We start from the raw sequence: 12,579 nt of genomic DNA, 5'->3' as shown, positions 1-12,579 counted from the left end.
TACACTTAGGGGTATGTGAAGCTGTGGGAGACCCCCCGCCCCCCACCCCGACCCCCCGCCCCCCAGCTCCCTCCGCCTGATCACCTACCCAGGTGACAACACAGGAAGCGTAACAGCACAACACAACCACACATCGCAACACAACAACAACACAACCACACATCGCAACACAACGACAACACAACCACACATCGCAACACAACGACAACACAACCACACATCGCAACACAACGACGGCACCACAACCACACATCGCAACACAACGACAACACAACCACACATCGCAACACAACAACACAACCACACATCGCAACACGACGACAACACAACCACACATCGCAACACAACAGGAGGCACAACAACCAGACAGCAGCACAACGCACAGCATAACTGCACCCACCCCGCCCACCCTCAACAGACGACATCAGCAGCACACCTCTTCACCTGCACAGCAGCACACCTGTAGACTAGAGCACGTGTGTAACGTTACAGCAGCACACCTGTTCACCTGTACAGCAGCAGCAGCACCTGTTCACCTGTACAGCAGCAGCAGCAGCACACCTGTTCACCTGTACAGCAGGAGCAGCAGCAGCACACCTCTTCACCTGTACAGCAGCAGCACACCTGTTCACCTGTACAGCAGCAGCACACCTTTTCACCTGTACAGCAGCAGCACACCTGTTCACCTGTACAGCAGCAGCAGCACACCTGTTCACCTGTACAGCAGCAGCAGCACACCTGTTCACCTGTACAGCAGCAGCAGCAGCACACCTGTTCACCTGTACAGCAGCAGCAGCATACCTGTTCACCTGTACAGCAGGAGCAGCAGCAGCAGCAGCACACCTGTTCACCTGTACAGCAGCAGCAGCAGCAGCACACCTGTTCACCTGTACAGCAGCAGCAGCACACCTGTTCACCCGTCACAGTTGACAGCCCGTTGTCTATCCACTGCAGGATGAAATCCGCCCCCACCCCCCGTAACCACGCACACCGCAGGCAGGGGCAGTGGAGCGCGGTCTCAGCTCTGTGAGCGAGTGAGTGACCCCCCCCCCACCCCCCCTAGGGATGGATGGGGGGGGGGGCTGGGAGGGGGTGCTACCGATGGGCATTTAAACGGCCTCGTCTGTTGCGGATGCAGAAAATCCATAGAGAGAGAGAGAGCGACAGAGAAAAAACGACCGGGAATTTCTCATTGCGAGTCCAGCTGCCGCGAATGCTTAAGCGAGACCCACGGCCGCATTTATTGACGCGAGCGGACATCGCTCGCCTCTGCGTCCAGTCGGAGGTTTAGCGAACGACCCCGAGGGAATGGAATGGACGATGCGCGGAGCGGAGGGACGACGACAGACGGCGAGATGGAGTCACGGGGGAGTGTGGGTGGTGCCATCGGCCACTGCCGTGATCACCACCATCACCATCATCAGCACCATCACCACCGTGACGATTACCAGCACACCACCATCATCCACTCATCATCCACACTGAAGGTCACAGCGACTCGCTCACCAACCCACCCAATCACGCGTCCGCTCACCCACTCATTCACCTACTCATTCACCCACTCATTCACCTACTCACTCACTCAACTCACCCACTCACCCATGAATTCACCTACTCAATCACTTATCCTATCACTCGCTCATCCACCCACTCACACCACCCATTCACGCACCTACTCATTCAGTCATTCTATCACTCACTCCACTCAAGCATGCGCTCACCCACTCGTTCACCTACTCAATCACTCATCCGATCACTCACTCACCCACTCGTTCACCTACTCAATCACTCATCCTATCACTCACTCGCCCACTCACCCACTCGTTCACCTACTCAATCACTCATCCTATCACTCACTCACCCACTCACCCATTCATTCACTCACTCACCCACTCACCCATTCATTCACCTACTCAATCACTCATCCAATCACTCACTCACCCATTCATTCACCTACTCGCTCAACCCACTCTGTTGCTCAACCACTCTGTCGCTCACTCTGTCGCTCACCCTGTCGCTCACCCTGTCGTTCACCCTGTCGCTCACCCTGTCGCTCACCCGCCCGCTCATCCGCCCGCTCACCCACCCGCTCACCCGCCCGCTCACCACATACTTCTTCCCTCTCATCGCTCCACTTTGGAATTATACATTTATTTGTGAGCGCTTTTCCCAATGCTCAAAGACACTTTACATGAAATCATAAAAGCAGCAAAAACAACATCAAATGGTGAAAACACTAGAAACACATCAAACTTAGCTAAACATTAAAAGCAATGTTATCTCTCTCCTATCGTCTCCTCTCCAAAACCCTTACAACAATAACCTCGTCCAGTTCTGGACGCGTGTTACACTCCTTACACATATTACGACTGCGATGGTGCTGCTTGTTACTTGCCGTTTGAGGTTTGTTTTTAGGCATTCAGGCCCTGCGCTCAGTAACTGTGCAAAAACACTGTACTATCAATCACCATAACAACCATGATCGCTACCATCATCGATACCATCACAACTGCGATCACCCCTTCCAACCCCTGTACCTTCACCACGACCACGGCTACCTCCGCTCACCTCTTCACAGACCTCACATTTAGGGCTAAGTTGACCGAGGAGAAGGCCTGTCTATACGTGGGCCCCCCGGCGCCTTCAAACTAAACCGTGACGTCGAAGCGCGCCCCCCCCCCCCCAAAGCGTGGGGCCCGGGGCAGTTGCACCGATTCGCCGTACCCCAAGGGTCGGCTCTGCCTAGGAGAGACCATCCCTGGGTACGGAGATCCGACTCACTCCCGTCTCCGCACGCGTGCTCGGACCCTCGATCGCTCGCTCGCTCTCAATGCAGCAGCACAGGTGTCTCGTCACCTATCTCGCGACCGCATCGGGGGGGGGGGGGGCTACAGTGACCACAGCTTTGTTCAGGTCGCACCACTTCTGTTGGGGTCACCAAAGAGTGATGTCATCGCTTTCCATGGTCATCATAGAATTACATGACACCTTTGTCCAGGTGAACGCGCCTGTGTTTGAGGGTCATCACAGCGTGACCTCACCTGCATCGAAGTAATGAGCAAACCTTTGTCCAGGTGACCTCTAACCTGTGTTAGGGCCATCGTCATCATCATCACCACCACGGGTTGTGACCTCACCTGTACCAATGGTCATCACAGCGTGACCGACACCCTGTGTTCAGGTGAGCACAGCTGTGCCAGGTGAGCCCCAGCTCTGTCTCACCTGTGCTCCTCCGAGTACTGGAAGACGTCAGAGCCGTTCCGGAGCCAGCGGTACTGCATGGGGAGGCTCCCGTCGGCCAGGCACGTGAGCACCAATCGGTTCCCCTCCAGCTGAGTCTGCGTGCGGGGGGCATCCCGGCGAAACGAGGGGGGGCCTTCATCTGTTGGGGAAGGGGTGGAGGAGCGGGGGGGGGGGGGCAGAGGTGTGGGCGGAGCGTTAGAGTGATAGGGATGATTGACTGGTCCCATGATGTAGATGATTGACAGGTTGAGAGAGGTTGGGGCGCTGGCGGGTGCCGGGTTGTGTGTGGTGGCTACGCTGCACACAACACAGCGACACAACGAACCACACACAACACAGCGACACAACGAACCACACACAACACAGCAACCACACACAACACAGCGACACAACGACACAACGAACCACACACAACACAGCGACACAGCGACACAACGAACCACACACAACACAGCGACACAACGAACCACACACAACACAGCGACACAACGAACCACACACAACACAGCGACACAACGAACCACACACAACACAGCGACACAACGACCACACACAACACAACGACACAACGACCACACACAACACAGCGACACGCCAGATCACACACAACACAGCGACACAACGACCACACACAACACAGCAACCACACACAACACAGCGACACAACGACCACACACAACACAGCGACCACACACAACACAGCGACACAACGAACCACACACAACACAGCGACACGCCAGACCACACACAACACAGCGACACGCCAGACCACACACAACACAGCGACACGCCAGACCACACACAACACAGCGACACAACGACCACACACAACACAGCGACACAACGACCACACACAACACAGCGACACGCCAGACCACACACAACACAGCGACACAACGACCACACACAACACAGCGACACGCCAGACCACACACAACACAGCGACACGCCAGACCACACACAACACAGCGACACGCCAGACCACACACAACACAGCGACACGCCAGACCACACACAACACAGCGACACAACGACCACACACAACACAGCGACCACACACAACACAGCGACACAACGACCACACACAACACAGCGACACGCCAGACCACACACAACACAGCGACACGCCAGACCACACACAACACAGCGACACGCCAGACCACACACAACACAGCGACACAACGACCACACACAACACATCGACACGCCAGACCACACATAACACAGCGACACAACGACCACACACAACACAGCGACACGCCAGACCACACACAACACAGCGACACGCCAGACCACACACAACACAGCGACACGCCAGACCACACACAACACAGCGACACGCCAGACCACACACAACACAGCGACACGCCAGACCACACACAACACAGCGACACAACGACCACACACAACACAGCGACACGCCAGACCACCAGAGATCTACAGAGCAGTCGCGCGAGCGGCGCACGGCAGAGGGGGTCACGGGCGAGAGATTTATGATGAAAGATTACAGCGAGAGGTCACGGCTAAATAAAAAATAATAATGGCACGAGGTCAAAGCGAGAGGTCACGCTAGAGGTCACGGAGGTGGGACGGGGGTCGCGGCGGCATGAAACGTCTCGTACGGCTACGTGCACACAGAGTGGCGACGCGAGATGATCACAGCAGGGCGGGATTTGTGTGTGCGGGGGGAGGGGGATTGCACGTGCACGTTCAGAGACACAAACGAAGGACAAAGATGCCCCGTGTAGTCTCAGAAGATCGTCGGCGGGGGAAACTGCCGACAAAGACAAAGATCCCCCGTATAACCTTGACAGACTGTAGGAGCAAGTGCTGTTAGCGAGCACCTATGAAGGCCGGAACGGTACGCGATTTTTACACAGCGCGCTGGGAAGGCCCAACACAGGTTCAGATAATCGTCACTGATGTTGGTGGCCATGAGCGGGTATCGAACTCGGCTGAACCGGGTTCGTATTGGGGTGCGCTAACCACTGCGCCACCGCTCTCATAGTGCAGCCACGACAGGGGCGGGTGCACACACACACACAGACCCACGCACGCATTTACAAATCGCTCAGAAGCTCGCTCACACACACGCACGAACAGGCACACCGACACCATCTGTGTTAAGAGGTTGTTATTTTAAATAAACAAATCCCTGCGCCTTCTCTGGAGCAGATAAATCTCCAAAATGTCACATCGTAACAAAAACAAACACAAGCACATTAACTAAACAAAACTCCTCAAAATAAATACACTCATACATAATATATATTAACTACGGAGTAGAGGTTATCAATTCTAGATTTGAAGCTTTCGTGACTGCAAGGATCCATACTCGTTGGTTCTATTCGGTAAAGTCACGTAGGTAAAAAATAAAAATAAAACAAAAATCACGACGTTTCGGCCGCAACACAAGTGGCCTTCGTCAGGTGAAGGGACCAGACTGTCCAGAGGAGAACGTTGGAGTGAAGACAGCCAAGCCGCGACCACAAGCTTAAAGGAGGCGACCTGAGCTTGGCTGTGTTTCACTCCAGCGCTGTCCTCTGGACAGTCTGGTCCCTTCACCTGATGAAGGACACTTGTGTTGTGGCCGAAACGTCGTGATTTTTGTTGTTTTATTTTTATTTTTTACCTACGTCACTTTACCGAATAGAACCAAAGAGTACGGACTAGAGCCACTGCGCAGTAGTTAGCGCCTATGACCCCCCTGTCGTACTGAGTTTGATTTACGGGCACGGCGAACGCCCGCCAAGTGGCCGACTGATCTCCGGCACTGGTCCTGCATCGTCATTCACGCACGGACCACCAATGTGGTGAAGTATGGCCCAACAACCTCCACCTTGGAGGGGGGGTGGGGTCAGATTCTGTGCATGGTGGGGGGGGGGGGGGTGATTGTGGGTCAGATTCTGGTTTCGCTGTGCATGGGGGATGGGTCAGCTTCTTATTTTGACGACAGATCACTTTCATAAGACGTTTCGAGATGGATGCGGATCTGAACGCGACGCTGCTGCGACTGAGCAGTCCTGGCGAGGCTGCAAAATTTACTAATGGCCGACGGAACGTTCCCGACCTGTCGGACAGAATGACGGAGAGAATCGCCCGGAGTGATGCACCCCGCCAAATTACCCCAGAGCAACTGGGGTTGGTGGAGCAGGTAGGTAAAGAGACCAACAACCATGTGGAACAAAGATCCACACGCCACGTGACACCAACATGCTTACACCACGTGGCACGGAGAACCATCACCACGTGGCACGGATATGTTTGTTGAAGTTCTTTCGCACCGTACGTAGCCAACCGTGCTGATCGGAGGGCGGAGATGTACACTCCACGTGGCACGTAGATCCGCAACCACGTGGCACGTAGATCCGCAACCACGTGGCACGTAGATGCACACACCACGTGATACGGAGATACAAAACCACGTGGCACGGAGATGCACACACCACGTGATACGGAGATACAAAACCACGTGGTACGGAGATGTACACACCACGTAGCACAGAGATCCGCAACCACGTGGTACGGGGACGCACACCATGCGAGGCATCACGCCACGCCGCTCCCCACGCCGCTCTTCAGCCGTGACGAACAGAGGAGATTGTGAATGAAACATCCCAACGGCTCCCTGGGAAAAAATAATCAAAATCCAATTTGCGTGGCTTTTTCCCCGCAGAGAGGCGGTGGTGATCGGCCGAGGCCTCAAGCGAGGACCGAGAATTTATCAGCTCGTCCTCCTCCCACCTCCACTACCGTTTCTCCCCACCCCGCCTCCCCCCCACCCTTTGCCATCACCACCACACAATTAGTACGACCACTTATACCACCACTTATACCACCATCGGTACCACCAATATCACCACTACCCGCACTACAATCATGGCTTTCGTCTTCATCAACACCACCAAATCCACCATCATCACTACCACCATTGTTAACGATACGCTACACCACAGTCATTACCGCCGCCGCTTCCAACAACTGCAACTTGGTGGCCATGCGCCACTAAGTGGCGGTGACGTCACCACGGCGGTTGTGCCAGGCCAGGTGCACTCCGAGGCCACGTGGAGTGTCGAAAGCTCGCTGTTGGGACGTTCCCAGGTGCCATGGGTTTGACTGGACTGCGATGATTGGCACCGATGCACCAGCTGCGTGCTCCCAACTCTGCCAACTTGCGGCGCTTTAGCTCGCCCGGCGTCTCCGCTCGTCGCCGTGAGCGCGCCGCTCCCCTGCAATTACGAACTCTGACATTGCAGTGGAAATCGCGAACGAATAGGGTGCAGTGCCACCATCCACCCACGGTTTGACTTGGATCCCGGTCCCGTGAGGTCCAAACGCCTCCTCTCCCGCGCAGGAAAAACAAGCGCAGAGGGCGGCGTGCCGGGGCGAGCTTAAATCGGTATGCGGGGCGCGACGAATGCGCTCGGCGTGTTTAGGCCGATGTAATGATTTTTTTTGACATTCAATTTTTTTCCAAGTCTGTCAGGAATTGACAAAACTGTTGACACGTTGCCGGCTGCCGCTGAGCGATGGCGGCGGCGGCGGTGGTGGTGACAAAGAGGAGCGCGCGTTGATTCGCAGAGACACACACACACAGGCACACTAACACACACAGGCACACAACAACAACAACCGCCATTCGCCACTAAGTGGCGGTGGCGTCACCACGACGCTTGTGCCAGGAAATGTGCACCTTGAGGCCACGTGAAGTGTCGAATGGCCGCTGGTAGGAGGTCACTGGGCAGACCCAGGTGCCACGGGTCGACTGACTGAGATGACTGAGATGAGTGGCTGATGCACCACCTGTGCTCCCTACTGTGCCAACTTGCTGTGCTTTAGCCACCCGGCGCTCCGCTAGTTGTTGTGAGCGTCGCTCCTCTGCCCTCCGTTGTTGTTGGAGGGCGACTGCCTCCAACTGCCCAGCAGCGTCCTTCACGAGCCTACTCCACAGAGGCCGATCTTGACACCGCTGGTACCAGTCATCGGCAAGTCCACTCAGCTCCACGTCCTCCTGTACCACATCACTCCATCTCCTCTCTAGCCCGTGCCGCGCCCGTTTAGCCCCCTCGATCCGGCCGAACAAAATCTGTTTCGGCATGCGGTGGCTGAGCATGCGGGCTACATGACCCAGCCAACGCAGCCTTGCCTGCCGGAGGAGCTCACCGATGGGACTTTGCCCAGATCTTTCAAGGCACACACACACAGGCACACCCACACACAGGCACGCGTGTGTGTGTGCGTGTGTTTCGATCGGCGGTAGTGTAGCGGTTAGCGCACTGCGCTACGAACCCGGCCACCCGAATTCAATTCCCGCTCACGGCCAACACCGGTGACAATTATCTGAACCGGTCCTGGGCCTCCCCTAGGTCGACTCAGCCTCAAATGAGTACCCGGTGCGATTTGTAAACATCACCACTGGGGAGACAAAGGCGGCCGGGCGTGGTGTTGGCCACCCACTTCCTCGTGTGCCGTGCCGGCCTTCATAGGGGTTTGCTAACAGCACTTGCCCCAATAGTCTGTTAAGGCTATACGGGGGATCTTTGTCTTTGTCGATCGGCGGACAAAGACGGAGGGAAAAAACCAGGCAAAGTGCAACTCTGCCTTTCGACCCGAGGGACCAGCCGATTTAAACAGCAACAGCAGCAGCAAACAATAACAACAACATAGAGAAAAAGTTTAGTTTAAAGTTAAAATTAAGTTCACAACACCACAGGAGCGTCACAACACAAAGGAGCGTCACAACACCACAAGAGCGTCACAAAACCACAGGAGCATCACAACACCACAGGAGCGTCACAAAACCACAGGAGCGTCACAACACCACAGGAGCGTCACAAAACCACAGGAGCATCACAACACCACAGGAGCATCACAACACCACAGGAGCGTCACAACACCACAGGAGCGTCACAACACCACAGGAGCATCACAACACCACAAGAGCGTCACAACACCACAGGAGCGTCACAAAACCACAGGAGCATCACAACACCACAGGAGCGTCACAACAAAAAGGAGCGTCACAACACCACAGGAGCGTCACAAAACCACAGGAGCATCACAACACCACAGGAGCATCACAACACCACAGGAGCGTCACAACACCACAGGAGCGTCACAAAACCACAGGAGCATCACAACACCACAGGAGCGTCACAACACCACAGGAGCATCACAACACCACAGGAGCATCACAACACCACAGGAGCGTCACAACACCACAGGAGCGTCACAAAACCACAGGAGCATCACAACACCACAGGAGCGTCACAAAACCACAGGAGCGTCACAACACCACAGGAGCATCACAACACCACAGGAGCATCACAACACCACAGGAGCGTCACAAAACAATGGGCAGGAGTTTTTGTACGAATGCAATTTGCACGTGTACAGTATACTTTATCTACGTGTATTTATTTTGCTGGCGGTAGTGTTGATGATGATGTTGGTGGTGGTGTTGATGATGATGTTGGTGGTGGTGTTGATAATGATGTTGGTGGTGGTGTTGATAATGATATTGGTGGTGGTGTTGATAATGATGTTGGTGGTGGTGTTGATGATGTTGGTGGTGGTGTTGATGATGATGATGTTGGTGGTGGTGTTGATGATGATGATGTTGGTGGTGGTGTTGATGATGATGTTGGTGGTGTTGATGATGTTGGTGGTGGTGTGATGATGTTGGTGGTGGTGTTGATGATGATGTTGGTCGTGTTGATGATGTTGGTGGTGTTGATGATGATGGTGGTGGTGGTGGTGTTGATAATGATGTTGTTGGTGGTGTTGATGATGTTGGTAGTGGTGTTGATGATGATGTTGGTAGTGGTGATGATGTTGGTGGTGGTGGTGTTGATGATGGTGGTGGTGTTGATGATGATGTTGTTGGTGGTGTTGATGATGATGTTGGTAGTGGTGATGATGTTGGTGGTGGTGGTGTTGATGATGTTGGTGGTGGTGTTGATGATGATGTTGGTCGTGTTGATGATGTTGGTGGTGTTGATGTTGATGGTGGTGGTGGTGGTGTTGATGATGATGTTGTTGGTGGTGTTGATGATGATGTTGGTAGTGGTGATGATGTTGGTGGTGGTGGTGTTGATGATAATGTTGGTGGTGGTGTTGATAATGTTGGTGGTGGTGTTGATGATGTTGGTGGTGGTGTTGATGATGATGTTGGTGGTGTTGATGGTGATGTTGGTGGTGTTGATGATGATGTTGGTGGTGTTGATGATGATGTTGGTGGTGGTGGTGTTGATGATGGTGGTGGTGTTGATGATGATGGTGGTGGTGGTGTTGATGATGATGTTGTTGGTGGTGTTGATGATGGTGTGATGTTGATGATGATGTTGGTGGTGGTGTTGATGATGGTGGTGATGTTGATGATGATGTTGGTGGTGGTGGTGTTGATGATGTTGGTGGTGGTGTTGATGATGTTGGTGTTGATAATGATGTTGGAAGTGGTGTTGATGATGATGTTGGTAGTGGTGTTGATGATGATGATGTTGGTAGTGGTGATGTTGGTGGTGGTGTTGATGATGTTGGTGGTGGCGTTGATGAAGTTGGTGGTGGTGTTAATGATGAAGTTGGTGATGGTGTTGATGATGTTGGTGGTGGTGTTGATGATGATGGTGTTGAAGTGCGGCAACATTTAATGTTTACGCGCGGCCATGTAGGACAGGGAATAATTGGTTAAAAAAACGCCAACAAAAAAAATACAAAATCTTTCATCGAAGTTAATTGCTACGTATTTGCAATGCATTTCTGCAGAAATTAACGCGTGCAATTAAGTGTGGCTGACTAAAGCATAATATGCAAATGAGCGCTAACACATTGAACACGGGGGAGGGGGAGCGAGGGGAGGGGGCGAAGGGGGGTAAGTGGGGGGTGAGGGGGGCTGGGGGGGGGGCTTAGAGACAGTGGCACCGATCGCTGTGCCAATCGTGGCGTGTAACCGGATTCCTTGGTACCCTGAGGTGTCACCACGTGGTACCCTGAGGTGTCACCACGTGGTATCCTGAGGTGTCACCACGTGGTACCCTGAGGTGTCACCACGTGGTACCCTGAGGTGTCACCACGTGGTACCCTGAGGTGTCACCACGTGGTACCCTGAGGTGTCACCACGTGGTACACTGAGGTGTCACCACGTGGTACCCTGAGGTGTCACCACGTGGTACCCTGAGGTGTCACCACGTGGTACCCTGAGGTGTCACCACGTGGTACCCTGACGTGTCACCACGTGGTACCCTGACGTGTCACCACGTGTTGCCACTGTGTGCCACCACGTGGTACCCTGAGGTGTCACCACGTGGTACCCTAAGGTGTCACCACGTGGTACCCTGAGGTGTCACCACGTGGTACCCTGACGTGTCACCACGTGGTGCCACTGTGTGCCACCACGTGTTGCCACTGTGTGCCACCCAGAGTGTGACTGTGCATCGATGATCGTGTCGCTCGCCGGCTGTGGATATGCGTGCCACTGAGTGTGCCAGGGCACTGCAGCTCCTCGGTTTCCAGAGTGTCGCAGGGGATATCAGCCGTATAGGCTGAACAGGACTGCTGGGGCAAGTGCTGTTAGCGAGCACCTATGAAGGTCGGCGCGGCGCACGAGGGGGTGGGTGGCCAGCACCACGCCCGGCCGCCTTTGTCTCCCCAGTGGCGATGTCTACACACCGCACAAGGTACTCATTTGAGGCCGAGTCGACCCAGGGGAAGTCCAAGACCGGTTCAGATAATCGTCACTGGCGTTGGCCGTGAGCGGGAATTGACCCCCTTGTCGCCGGGTTCGTAGCGCAACGCGCTAACCCCTACACTACCGCTCCCCAAAGACAAACATCCCCCGTATAGCCTTGACAGACTGTAGGAGCAAGTGCTGTTAGCGAGCACCTACGAAGGCAGGGACAGCGCACGAGGAGGAAGGGTGGCCAGTGTTGATGTTTCTCACACACTGCACAAGATTATGATTTGTAAGGCTGAGTCGACCTAGGGGAAGCCCGTTTAGATGTTCGTGAGCCGGAATCGAACTCGTGCTCGCCGGGTTTCGTAGCGCAGTGCACTTGCCGCTACCCCACCGCTCCCACCACACCAACTCTCTCACACACACACAATATGCTCACACACGCAAACCCACACGCACAGATTCACGGATATGAAATGAACCACATTTAGCGAAAATTTTTAAAAAATATATACTAATTTAAAAATGTTGCTTCCGCTCTCTCGAGCTCATTTGAATATAGGGTTATTGTTATATATTTATTTAAGAACTGCTGATGCAGAAACCATTTCGCAATCGTCGATAAAATCGCGGAGTCGTTCGCTAGGAGGGGTGGGGCACCGCCC

The 12,579-nt window shown here is 54.2% G+C and overlaps 1 protein-coding gene across 1 annotated transcript in view; it reads right to left on the bottom strand.

Annotated features, from left to right (window-relative positions):
• The window catches only part of LOC116951358 (protein sidekick-2-like), a 303,157-nt gene that overhangs the window by 166,992 nt on the left and 123,586 nt on the right, over nucleotides 1-12,579 (bottom strand). Inside the window, exon 2 of the mRNA XM_076073639.1 lies at nucleotides 3,223-3,382. Within this exon, the coding sequence (XP_075929754.1) occupies nucleotides 3,223-3,382 (160 nt within the window). The remainder of the gene's footprint in view (nucleotides 1-3,222; nucleotides 3,383-12,579) is intronic.

This window comes from Petromyzon marinus, chromosome 43, assembly GCF_048934315.1.
Source record: "Petromyzon marinus isolate PM22_M1 ecotype Great Lakes invasive population chromosome 43, UKy_Petmar_22M1.pri1.0, whole genome shotgun sequence".
NCBI classification, from domain to species: Eukaryota; Metazoa; Chordata; class Hyperoartia; order Petromyzontiformes; family Petromyzontidae; genus Petromyzon; species Petromyzon marinus.
This window is presented reverse-complemented; position numbering and strand designations above follow the sequence as displayed.